The sequence below is a fragment of the Equus przewalskii genome, chromosome 9 (assembly GCF_037783145.1).
Source record: "Equus przewalskii isolate Varuska chromosome 9, EquPr2, whole genome shotgun sequence".
In the NCBI taxonomy this organism is placed as follows: domain Eukaryota; kingdom Metazoa; phylum Chordata; class Mammalia; order Perissodactyla; family Equidae; genus Equus; species Equus przewalskii.
Window position 1 is genome coordinate 76,121,021 of NC_091839.1, and position 13,778 is coordinate 76,134,798.

The 13,778-nt window shown below is 39.9% G+C and overlaps 1 protein-coding gene across 19 annotated transcripts in view; it reads left to right on the forward strand.

The window, feature by feature from the left end:
• L3MBTL3 (L3MBTL histone methyl-lysine binding protein 3) overlaps positions 1 to 13,778 on the forward strand; it is a 112,433-nt gene that overhangs the window by 67,018 nt on the left and 31,637 nt on the right. For all 19 annotated transcript variants that reach the window (XM_070557061.1, XM_070557050.1, XM_070557041.1 and 16 more), the window contains 2 exons: positions 4,333 to 4,447; positions 5,864 to 5,966. In XM_070557061.1, the coding sequence (XP_070413162.1) occupies positions 4,333 to 4,447; positions 5,864 to 5,966 (218 nt within the window). The remainder of the gene's footprint in view (positions 1 to 4,332; positions 4,448 to 5,863; positions 5,967 to 13,778) is intronic.

Consider the following 13,778-nt stretch of genomic DNA (forward strand, 5'->3'; position numbering starts at 1 on the left):
AAATTACCTGCTTTTGTGCGTGGGTGGGACTTACTGACTGGTGGGCTTCACTGTGAGATAAGAAAGCAAAGAGCCGGCTTTTCACAGGGGGATCCCCATTTGCCAGCATCTGGGTCCTTTCTCTGAGCCTTTCAATTTCTGCAAGTTCCTGCGGGGGGCCGGGCGAACCTGGTGGCCGCTGTGCGGGACCGGGAGAAGGACCACGTTAGAGGATGCACACCCTCACTTAGTCCCTGTGCTTTCTGTCCAGTCCATCACCACGTTGCTTTTGTCCTGGACGGCAGAGCTTCCGTGATTGTATGATTTAGAACATAAACCTCTAGACTTTTGCAAGGTTGTTGAAGGTGCAGTTACTTTGGTGGGTGGATGAGGGAGTCGGCCGAGGGGCCTTACCACTCCACATTCAGACTTTGAGTCAACGCTACCATTTTTCTGACCTCCTCACCTCCTGCCTCCAGATTGAGCCCTTCTTGGTTCTGCACAGTGAACCATTTCACGCTGGTCCCTCACTCCTTCTCTAGGCATCTGGATTGCAACCCACCCAACTCTCTCCAGTAGATCCCAACTCCTTCCCCGAATTTTGCCCTCTACACACATCGTTGTCACTTCTCACCTATCACCTACTTTCCCTCTCCATTTGTCCTTTTGAGTTTATATCTTTTCAAACATAACTTTAATTTCAGAAGAGAGCAGAAATAAGCACCTGGGTCTAAAATGTGTTTTACTGAGTTACCTTTCACATGAACAGAAAATCCATCCAAATCACTTTTTTTAAAGAAATAGTGTGCTTTCTAAAAATACTATGTCTCAATCTTGAAATTATTAATAATGTGTATTAAGTTTTTATAAAGGGTCCAAATTATACTTCTAGGTGAGGAAAGTATCCAATTTCCTAAACTATAATTTTAAATATGTGCAAGTTACTTCATCCGTACTGCACTTTGATCTGTAATCGTCTGTTTTCTTTAGAGTTTTAATTAAATTCAGCATCATTGCCGAGTTGCTTTTATATGTAATTGTATTTATAGTGGAACATTCCTGTTATAAATATTTTGTATTTCTTTTTTGTGTTTGTAAAATGTTTAAATATTTCATGTTGTGTGTGTTTATATGTCTTCTTCTCTTGCTGCTCTTTGTGAGGCATTTGATTTTGTTTCAAAATAATACCCAGCAAGAGTGAGACTATCAGTTAACATTAATGGAGTTTCTGATTTTTCGTTTGTTTTAAACTTCTTCATGTACCAGAGACTGAATTAGTAAAAGTTACAAAAGTTGAAAGAACTATACAAGCTTAATAAAATTGTTTCATCTGGGCTTTCAGAGTGAGACTATTAGGGTTAATATTAATTTTTGCATATATTATTAATTTTGGCATAATTTCAGATAATAGTTTCTAAGTATATTTGCTACTTATCAGAGAATTTTATTGTTACTGCTGTTCATAATTATCTAAACTAAATTTTATCTCTGAAATTTAACCCTTAAACTACTAAAATCCTCCAGATTGCCTGCCAACCTAGTTTGTAGGAGGTGTTACCTTTATCTACGCTAAGGTATGTTATTCCTAGAAAGGTGACTTTTCATTGCCAAACCGAAACGAAAGTTTTGATGAAAACTAGGAAAGGGTCTGGTATCACCAGATTTAGTAGCTCCAATGTAAACATTCTTAATAGTATATGTGAGGAAAATTAAAAAGGAACCTTTTATTTATGATAACATCAAGATTTTCAGAGACTATCGCTGTAGGAATGATGTCCTCTTTAGTGTCAATGGGTCTCAACTCTGAGCGCACACAAGAGTTGCTCAGTCCAGTGAACAGCATGTGTGTGCACAGCACCCACGCCCTTATGGGTTCAGAGCCTCCTGGAGTGGGCTCACCCCTCCCCTCCCCGCTCTTTTTCAGTATTCACCAGTAATTCTGGTGTGTATCCAGGGTGGCGAACCATTTACTTGTTAAGACTGAGTTTGTTTGCTATGGGAATACAGCTGAATCTTGTAAAACTTAGTAGTTTATTTACAACAGATGAGAGCATGAGTTATCTGAATATTGATTCCGGTGTAGAAGAAATTGAAGCTAGGAATAGCAAGATTGGAAAACATTAGAGTTTCATATTCCTGGTAAAATAGAGTAATCACTTGATGGTTAGTTGATCATCAGAAATGTTTTAAACTTACTATAACACTCTAAATTATGGCGGCTCCTTTATTGGTAGCATTGATATTTTCAGAAAATTATCACGAATATCATTCTCAAGATTGATTGAACATTATGTTTGGTCAGAGGAAAGAAGTGTTGTTTTGAGTTAAACAACTTTAAGTGCTGCTTTTATATTCAGTATCTGTGAATGATGCATTTTACTTGGGATCCTTGAATTTTAGGCTTGGTATCCCTCCTAACTAGCTGTGGTGTTATCCTTTTTAACATAGTATCCATGATTTCTTCCCGGTGTGGAATTCTATGAGTTTTGATTTTAGGATTAATTGAATTCTAAGCTTGAGAAAATGGATTTATTGCAAATTATTTTGAACCCGTATACATGTACTTTAACAACTTTGTATTATTCGATCGTATAAATACACCATAATTTATTTAACCAGTCTTCTGATGGTGGACTCTCTGGTTGTTTTCTGCTACAATGAGTCAAGTTATTGAGATTATCAGGTCAAAGGTGATGCATTTAAAGTCTTGATTATTATTGCCAAGTAACTCTCCAGAAATATCTCACCTATTAATACTCCTATCAATGGTCTATGAGACCATTCATTTATTCTCAGACTCACCAGCTCTAGGAATCACCTGAATGGAGCATTTTTGGCAGGTTGAAAGTCGAGGAATTGCATCTTGTGGTTTTAATTTGTGTTTTTTTGTTATAAGTGAAATTGTCTTTTCATATGTTTACTAACTATTTATATTTGTTTTCTTGTTTATGAGCTATTTGTATCTGTTTTCCATATTTCTATTGGATTTTTCACCTTTTTATATTGCTATATTATGCTTTTATGAGTTAAGGAACAGAGTGCATTGTGATGTGTAACAAATGTGTTTTTCGGGTTTCTTGTGAGTGTTCCATCTTGCTTGCAGTCATATATGCCATTCTGAAGATTTGAATTTTGGTGTAGTCAAATTGAGCAGTCTTTTCTTTATGGCTTTTGAGTTTGATGTCTTACTTACAAAGACTGTCCAACTCTCAAGTTATAAATACATTCACTCAAGCATTCTTTTAGAGCTTTTATTGTTCAGTTTTTGTTTTTTGTGTTTTTTTGCAAGGAAGATTGGCCCTGAGCTAACACCTGTTGCCAGTCTTCCTCTTTTTCCTTGAGGAGGATTGTTCTGAGCTAACATCTGTGCCAGTCTTCCTCCGTTTGGTGTGTGGGACGCTGCCACAGCATAGCTTGATGAACAGCACGTAGGTCTGCCCCCAGGATCCAAACCTGTGAACCCTGGGCTGCTGAAGCAGAGCACGTGAACTTAACCACTACGCCACTGGGCCAGCCCCTGTTGTTCAGTTTTTAACGTTTGAATATTTTATCCATCTGGCATCTGTTGACTTCTTAGGAGTGAGAGATGCATAGACTTTAAAAAGGAAGTCTAGCCGGCAAACTTGATTTAAAATAATATACATAGCATTTTAGTATATCCTTTCATTCTAAAAGATAAAAAATATGTAATATTTAAAAGATACGTGGCTGATCCTCAGTGAACGTGCCTAAAAGATCAACTGCCTTTTACACGGTGGCCAATAAGGATGGTAGCACTTATCACTCTGTGAAACCTCTTTGAGGGATATCATTTATGAGAAAAAAATATTTTAAAATGCATTTGATGGAGGAGTACTTTGTAAACTGAGTATATTTGTGGTAGGGCATTTAATTTTTTTAAAAGTCTTTATTTAGCATGCTTCTAGGAGACTTGACATTTATGTGAAAGGTCCTCCTGTCACTCCATTCTCCCTTCCCATCCTCCCTGCCTTCCCTGAGTTATTCATTACTTCAGTAATATTTATTGGGTGTTTGGTGTTGCTCATATGAGAATGTTAGGTACTCAAATTGCTTGTAGTATTGGGAGATATATGTAACATATCTGTAGAGGTATTGCCCAAAAATTACCTTTGGCAAGACATTTACTGATGGTTAGATAATATGTTGTAGGTAGTTCAAAAGTGCCTTTTCTCCTACTGTGAATGAAGTGACTTCAATAGTTGAAACAGCTTATTTGGTATTAAATCTACCATATAAGATAGAAGAGAATGCAAATGGTTACTTTGGGCAGAACTTTTGCTATAAGAATGTCTGTGGCGTGAATTATCCTGTGAATTTCCTTTTGTTATCCAGGTTCACTTTGATGGCTGGAATAGTTGCTATGATTACTGGATAGATGCAGATTCTCCTGATATTCACCCCGTGGGCTGGTGTTCAAAGACCGGGCATCCTCTTCAGCCTCCTTTGAGTAAGAGACACAAGGATAACTTGGATACGCGTTTCCATCTTGTGTAGCATGCTTAATATTTTCTTTTCACTACTCTTCTTGTTCTACTTCTCTCTCTACTGTATATTTCTCCTCTATGTAATCCTGATTCCTTTTACTACATTTTTAATTAACTGGAGGTCAAAAATATATAAAAAGGAAAAAATTTGTCTGAAAAAGAATACATAAACATTCTTTTATTTAGAAGTGATCATCACCTTTTAAAATTAGTACTGAATTTTTGGAAGACAATTTGTCAGACTATCAAAATGTAATGTATCAATGTCAATATCGTAATAGTGATTTTCTACTTTAGTTTTGCAAAATATTTTTTGGTGATTTTATACTATAGTTTTGCAAAATATTTTATTTTATACTGTAGTTTTGCAAAATATATTTGGGGGAGAAGCTGGCAAAGCATACAAGGGCTCTCCCTCTGTATTATTATTTACAACTGCATGTGAATCTACAGTTAACTGAATAAAAATCTCAGTTAAAAAGGTACACTGAGAACTTGAGATACCCAATCGCAATTTTGGAGGAATAAATACATTGTAGAAAAAAATGTAGGAAATACAATAAATTATTGTCAGGTTTCTAAAAAAATGTAGTATGCCTTCCCCATCTCGTGGCTTCACTTCTGGATGCCCCATGCAGACTGAATAAGGGCACAGAAATGCACCAAGTTAATATTTGTTACAGTATATTTAAACTAGTAAACCTTGGAAACAAATACTGGTTAAATAATGACGTTGTACTCGTACCACAGATACTGTGCAACAGTCATAAAGAATATTACTTCTGAGATGGAAAGATTTAGTAGACATGAAGTTAAAGACCAAAGAAGACTATTTCAAAATAGTACACATCTGTGTTGTCCCTTTTACATGGCAAAAAAACAAGCCAAAAAATTGGTACATACATATATATAAATTGTAGATTTATATGAGAATGCTTAGAACAACGTCTCGGAGGGTATGAAAGGTAGGGCATGTACCCTAAAGGGGATGCGTTACTGTTCTGTGTTCTGGTGTGTTCTTCGAAGTTTTCACAGTGTGAGAGTGTTCATACAGTAATTATGTTATTTACTTGATGAAAATTGTTTAGAATCTTCTCATTAATTCATATTTAGGTCTCTCTGGAATTTGTGACATTTTGAAAGAGGGTTCGATCCAAGTTTACCATTTCACTATGAAGATAAATAGTGTGAACAAAATCGTAGGGGGAAATCTTCACAAGTAAAGACTTTTAAGATATTTTTAATTTTTATCGGCTCTATTTTTCTATTTGTATGTGTTGATTTGAAAATTGGCTTTTGTTTACCTATCCTGATCCAGACATTTGACTCTTATAGCCTTAACTTTTTGCCCTTTCTTTCTTTCTTTTGCTTTCTAATAGGCCAATTAGAATTAATGGAAGCTTCGGAACACGGTGGATGCTCGACCCCAGGATGTAAAGGGATTGGCCATTTTAAGCGAGCGAGACACCTGGGCCCTCACAGGTATGTGGTGCTGCCCCTCACCTGGGAATTCCTTATGTGGCCTGTCACACGTATGTAGAAGAAGATGATTTCCAGGTGTACTAAGAAGATGTGAACTAATTTTAAATTCAGATCCATGTGAAGTGTAGTTACCATGGCGATCATATAAAAGTGAAGAATATATCTGTAGTTAAATCTTCCTGGGAGAAAACGCATTCACAGTTTAAAATAGATTTACTCTAGCTATTCTACTTTTCTTGGCAACCTGACTAGATTTATAGATAGCTGTCTTCTGCAGTAATCATGTTGGTGGACCATTAGTAATGGTAAGAGGACAGGCCCTGTTCGACGTATTTGTTTGGTAAATTATTCTATGATTGGGTAACTCAATTTGAATAATGAGAGGTGAGTTCTTGTACATTAGCAGAAAAGATCACAAAAAGCACAAATATAAATAGTCAAACATGAGAATACCTTGGTCAAAGAAAGTGTTTTTCTCTTACACCTAAGTAACCTAAAAAAGAAAGCAAATTTATACATTTGCAATTTGGTGTATTGATTTTGAGTTCTTTGTGGACATTTAAAAATATTATTGAAATAGTAAGAAATTCTTGTGATTTAACTGGGGTTTTTAAAGAACAAAAGCATCACTTATTTAGGTATATATATTAAGATGGTAATTTGTCAGTATATGTTCTCACTGCCTGCTAATTGGATTGCCAGTAAGAAAAATGATTCTCTCTCTATCTAGTTTGCATAGGTTGTGAATTGAGGTCTTTAAAAACTCTGAAGATTGCGCTACCTCTTCCTCTAAGAGTTCATAGGAATTGTAAAATTGGTGTGATTATTTTCATCTTTGTATAGTTTCCTCTTTCATCTCTGCAGCCTCAAATGCTGCTTACCTTCCTTTTGCAACATTCCTCCCAAATTTTTATGGGGTTTGGTATATTCCAGAGTAAAAGGTCTGAGCATAGACAGGATGATTATTCTGTTTGCAAATCCTCATTTAAAAATCCTTTTCATTGTTTGACTGCAAACCAAGTTATGTGATTAATTTAAACTGAGTTGAGAATGCTGCATCTTAGAAGTAATTCAGTATTGCTGAGTGAAGTCAGCTGGATGATTTTTCAGACATTTAATAAGTCTGAATGCCAGAAATAACTCATTAGCATGCTAAATTTTCATTCCATATTCATAAATTCTTTCATTCAGTAAATGTTTTTGAGCAGCAGGTTTTTTTTCAATAGTAACTAACATTTGTTGAACATTTATTTACTGTATGCGAGGTCTCGCTCTAATTGTTTTGTATGTATTGGATAACCTTCAAAACGACCCTGTAATAGAGAACTATTATTTTCTCCCAGTTTTTGATGAGGCCGCTGTGGCCCTGAGGTTTACTAAGTTGCCTGCCAGCAGGTGAGGGGGGAGCAAGAATGGCACCCAGTCCAGCTCAAGGGTCTGTGCTCTTGACCACTCTCTCTCAAGGTACCACTCGTTAATTGGTCACAGACCCAACCTTTGAAGAACTCTGGTACTAATGGAACTATAAAAGCTGTATGTAACTTAATTAAAATATAAAATACAGGGGCTGGCCCCATGGTGTAGCAGTTAAGTTCACGTGCTCCACTTTGGCAGCCAGGGTTCACCAGTTTGGATCCTGGGTGTGGACCTACGTACCGCTTATCAAGCCATGCTGTGGCAGGCGACCCACATATAAAGTAGAGGAAGATGGGCACACATGTTAGCTCAGGGCCAGTCTTCCTCAGCAAAAAGAGGAGGGTTGGTGGCAGATGTTAGCTCAGGGCTTATATTCCTCAAAAAACAGAACAAAACAAACAAACTATATATATATATATATATGTGTGTGTGTGTGTGTGTGTAAAATACAAATAGTAACTGCTATTGAAACTTTGACACAAGTGCCTTTCTATTGTACAACCCCAAGGTGTTCATTGAAATAAAGGCAATGTGCTCAAATTGTGAGGGAAAAGAACAAAGAAATTTTAAAAGTGGATGAATACTGACATTATGTTGTTGGGTACAATTGAAAATTAAAAAAATTTTTTGTTCTTCTTCTGGGAAGAAGACCCACCTTATAGCAATGTCCATAGTTCTTTCCAGAAGGGTTTTAGGTCTGAACAGAGTGGTTAGCCTGTGACAGCAAGGTCTGTGGTGACAGTCCTGTCCCCTGCCTGATGGCACCAGCCACTCAGCAGGACCTTCTTTCCCCAAGTGCACCGTGGACCCCAAAGGGTCCCTCACCTGGGCCACAACCATTTCACAAAATTTCAGTGATTATCTTTGGAGCATTTCTTCAGAGATACAGTGTTGTATTTGCTAAAAGAGGGGAGAAATCCTGGGGAGAATCATAAAAGATTTTATGGAGAAATGCAGTAAAGAATCTTTCATTGTCATTGGAACCATAGTAGAGAATTACTCATTTTTCTGGAATGAGAGAGGAAGAAGTAGACCTTATGGCTTAAAAGACATGCACTGATAAGGAAGTTGTGTTCATTTCCTTGTCGCATACAGGCCATAACTGGCAGATCTGTGCATAAGTCTGGGGCACAGTTTGTTGACTAGAGCCTCAGGAAGGAGGAAGGCAATTTGGAGACCTAGTGAGCAGTGTCAGCTATAGCCCGAGTCCTGTCGTCCCTTCTTCTCAGCCTTTCTACTGGCTTTTCTTAATCTCCCTGACTATGCTGTTCTATTTACAACACTCAAAGCTCTCTATCTGGCAGGATATTAATCCTTAGCAGGCACAGCCTGTTTTTCATTTCATTAGTAGACTTGTGGAGTAGCTGCTGCTACATGGATATTCTTTGAAAGGTTCATTTCACTGGCACTTATTTTTGTCCTTGCTGAGAATGCTGTGTTTAGGAAAACATAATGAGAAAACTCTCTTTGGATTAATTTACTGAGAAACTGCCTAAATCAAAACGTGCATTCTTTGCTTAGATAACAAGAAAAGTTGCTCTTTTAGCAAGAATAATCAATTTTATGAACACATAAGCAGAAGCCCATGTTTTGACTAGCAGTTGTTGTTAGCTTCTCTGAAAATTGCAATAGTTGAATTTGCTCTAAGAAGTGTTAGAAATAAAGCATGCCTCTCAACAATGAAATTTGAGACTGTGATGTTTTAAAACACTGAATTATAAGTGATCAGTGAGTGAGTCAGATGTGGAGATGGTAATTCTCATCTCCAGGGATATTCGGTAGCCAGGTTGCTTAATTCTTTCCCTCTGGCAAAGGAGCCTTAAAATGGGTGGTGTCACGGTGTTTCCCTTTTTGGATTCATTCAGTTGGCCTACTGAGAGGTCAAAGAATGGGAGGAGATTAAAGGAGAACTAAAGTTAGGTAAAAGTAGATATTCTTCATATCTGGTGTCTTCAGAAGTAAATCTTTTCTATGTAAGATTTAATGTTGGAGAAATTAAACCAGAAAAGAAAAAATAATTCAGAGTATTTCCAAAAGTCTCTAAAGGATATTTACAAAGTCTGTGGAAAGTTTTAAAAGTTAGTAACCGAATTCACCCCTGCAAACTATAAACATCATATTAATTCAACATCCATCCATCCATCCGTTGAACAGACACTAATTGAGCAGCTGCTTTGTGCCGGATCCGGGGTTGGGTGATGGGCGTTACAGAGCAGAGGCCATACTTCTAAGAAGGCCAGTCTGGTGTGAAGAGATTTTCATAGCATGAATAGAGTAGCACTCGGAGAGAGGTCTCAGCTTTTCCTGAGAGCAGCAGAGAACCTTCATAAATGGGGTGGATTATGGAGTTTTTAATGCTGCTTATTTTTGCTGATGATCTTTTACACAGTAGGGGTTGGGGTTACTCTTCTTCATGTATTCGTGTATTGGTGACTTCCCGTGTTCCAGGCACTGTTTTGGGACCGACGTGTGTTATCACGCTGAATCCTCCAGCAGCTCCATGCATCAGGCACTGTTCTAATCTACGGTTTACAGATGAGGGAACAGAGGCTTGGTGTGGTTCAGGAAGTGTCCAGCATCAGATAGGGGCAGAACCAGGATTCAGTCCAGTCTCTGCTCATAACTGCTGGGCTCTCATGCAGAGCACATCGGCCTAGAGAGCCTGCCCCGTGTGTTTTTTAAGTTTTTGTCACGACAGAGTGTGAGAATGGTTATGTGATCACTTAGAAAACTGAAGATGTTACCTAGTTGTTTAAATAAATGTATGTACAATTAAAAGAGTTTTCAAGATGGCAGTAGGGAGCAGTGAACAAGACTGTCCTTCCACCTTTCCTAATCAGCTGGACCAGTCTTTCCTGGGAAAACCCTCTGTAGACGGCCCGGTGGGCAGGTATTTGTGTGTATAGGGCCGATATGGAATAACTTGCTAATAGAACAGGGTGCACCGTAATAAGTCCTTACGGTGGAGAGCCGTGTAATCCTGTGTGAGTCCCTTCCTCTGCTCTCTGAGGAATTGTGTGATGGTAGAGAGTTGTGTGTATATGTGTACACGTGTGTGCCCATGACCAAATGCACACGTGTTGTGTGGTATGACACACATGACTTCTGTTTTCTCACTAGAAACTCTGTACATGAGAAACTAGAGATGATTATAAGCCTAACAGGAACCCAGTCTCTCCAGAGAACTTTGATCAGCTCTGGTGGGTTTATGAAGTTATTGACTTAAAACTGCATACGAACTTTATAAACTGAAAAATGAGGGACTTGGTAAAGAGAGGTTAGGTCTTGGCTCAGTAGATATTAGCTGTGTGACAGCAGCATCTTGCTAGAAGATGGCTCTCTCAGATTTAATTGTCATGGATTAAGGATAAGGAAATTCTTTGCTATTGGAACGTACTATTTACCGATACAGTGTAACATTGAGGAGACAGCCCAAGTTCATGATCTAATTCCACCAAGAACTGACTGAGTGACACTAAGCTAGTTCCCTTTTTTAAGCTTCAGTTTCCACATCTGTAAAACAAGTGTTAGAGTAGGAGCGACTTCCCAGGTTTGAGAGAATTAAATGAGGCAATGAAGGTAAAGCTAAACTTAGCGTGAGTGATGCGCCCGATCATGGTGATTATTGTCATCACCCTCATTTTACAGATGAGGAAGCTCAGACTCCAAGGTGGTGCTTGCTCGTTACTAAGTAGTGGAGAAGGCAGCAGAGCACATTGAGAACCAGCTTCCTGACTCCTGTCGGGGCCTTGCCCCGTCCCTCTGTATGCGAGCCGTTACTCATCACTCAGGCACGCTCCATTTCCATTTTGTGGCATCCCCTTTTTTTATCACCTCCTGCCCCCAGAACCAGCTGGCTTTCCTCTCTGCCCCATAGTAGGTGTGAGAACGGGTGGTGTGTAAGCCCATTTGACTGTCCTCGAGGTTCAGAAGAAGAGAGGGTATTAGCTGATCGTCATGGGGCTTCCTTGGTAGAACATCTTGGCCCATTGTAAATCCTGCTTGAAGGGTGTGATGGTTTCCCCTACTTCAGGTTGAGAGATTGAAATTCCTCTCTGGCCCTGGCAAATCCACAAACAGCGCATCTCCTTCTGGTCAGCTGTCTTGCCTCTCTGTGAGCTGGCCCGGTTGGTATATGGTGGTCTTAGAGAGATATCGTCTTCCTTCACTTACTCAACAAGTGGATCAAGGCGCTGCCCTCGTAGCTCTTATATTAAAGACTTCTAATCTGGAGCTGTTTACTGTCCGCTGTAGTTAGGGACCTGGCCCATCCAGGGATCCCGGAAGTCTTCCCCATGTGGGCGTGGTGGGTGGGTTGGGGACAGGACTCTTCATTTTCGTTACTTTCTTCATATCTGACAAACCTCCAAGGTAAATGGACAGTCAGTTCTTCAGTAATCGTGTGTAAGCCAGGTGTTCAACTATAAGTGACACGTACGATGGTTGCAGTATTCTAGGAACAGCAGCCTACTGTTTGTAGAAACCAAGAAATTATATTTAGATTTTTTTTCCTGCTGTCACAAAATGCAAGTAGATAAATTTGCAATTGAAATACATAATAGGAGGAAGAAAGAATAGAATAGAGCCAAAGATGACTAAGATCTGAGGCTTCGTTCGTGTATTTGCTTTGTCAGAAACAAAGAATTAAGAATAGCGGGAGGAGCTAGTTGTGTTTTTATCTTTTTCTGTGTGTGTGTGGGGGAGTTCATTGAAGATGATGAATTTGGTTTTAAACATGTTTATTAGGAGGCAGCCCTAGGACATTTGTGTTTTGCCTGAAATCGAGGTAAGTGTTAGGCAGGGCTCTGCCTCCCTTCAGGGAGCTGCGGGGAGTAAGGCCTCTCCGCTCCCTCAGGACAGTGTCGGTTATGATGTGGACAGGCAGATGCTGCCGACTGGGCCTTCCCCCGGAGGAGTGATGCGAGGCAGGTCAGCCTTCGCGTTTCAGCCTCCGTGAGACTGGTGGCTGGGTGGGGCGCAGAGGCTGAGGGTCTGAGAAGAGGGGCAGGTGTGGCAGCCCCAGCAGCACCCCCATCCTATGCAGACCGTTTCTGGGGGAGAGTGCTGGGGCTCCCTTGCTTGCTGCCCAAGCCTGACTGTCCAGCCTTCCTCCAGAGCTGTCTGATGCCCTTGCAGTAAGTTTATTTCGGCTAAGTTAGGCTGAATCGGTTCTTGTTACTTGCATCCGCGAATATGATTGGTACAAATACCCCATGAAGGATTCCATGAAGCACCAGGAGGGTTATTGTTCAAAAGAGACATGGTGGTTGGAGAGGATTTTCCTTCATATCATTACTGAACGAGTAAAATGCAATGAAATGGTATGCCCATTTGGAATAAGGTGAATAAAATGGTATACTCCTTCACTGAGCTACCTCATTGCCGTGTGACCGTGGGCAAGCAGCGTCTCTACCTGGATGTCCCATAAACATTCCACAATTCCTGACATTGTCCCTGAATCTACTTCCTTCCAGTCATTCTCATTTCAGGGGGGAAAAGAAAAAGAATGCATCCCTGTTACCACCCAGTTCTTCAAGCCAAAAACCTGAAGGCCGTTCTTAAATCCTTCCTTTATGCTGTTTCCCGTCTCCTGTCCATCCACAGCTCCCCTTGGAGGCACTGCAGAAGATACCATAACTGTCCTCTTTATCTCTGTTTCAGCCCCATAAATCCAAGTCACCGTCATATCTTCACTCTTACATAACTTCTTTTGCTCCAATTCCATCCCCTCAAAATCTTCTCTCCACAAAGCATCCTGAGTGATTGTTTTAAATTGTAATCAAACCATATCATGCCCTTATTTGGAGGTCCTCTGGTGGCTTCAGATGGAACCTAAGCTAAACATAGGAACTGGCCACTGTGGCCCACCAGGCCCTACACAGTGCCTCCCGGCCTGTTTCTGGTTGGTCTCCTTTGGCTCACTGCGCTCTAGCATTGCTGGTCATTGCCTCAAACATGCCATGCTGTCCCTGTATTTGCTCTATGCTCCCATTCCCTAGAATGCTATTCCCCTGTGTTGACAGTGGGCTTCTTCTGGACCTTGACAGCACTGCTCAACGCTGCTGCCTCAGGGAGGCCCTTCCTTGCCACCTGTCGTAGACCCACGTTCTCTCTCATGTCTACTCCATGGCGGTTGTCGCTGTGTGAAGTTGTCTTATTTGTCTACTTGGGTGATTGCATCTCTCCCTAGAATATCGGCTCTGTGAGAGCAGAGATCTTGTCTTTTCATCTTCTACTGTTTCCAATGCCTAGAAAGAGAATTAGCACATAATAGATACTTGACAAATACTTGTTGAACAAATGAATGGAATAATGAAAGACTGAAGTTAGCTCATCATTTTAAGCCTTCGTTTGTCATGCGAGAAGCCTTTCTCGCAGGTTTGTTGTGACGATTGA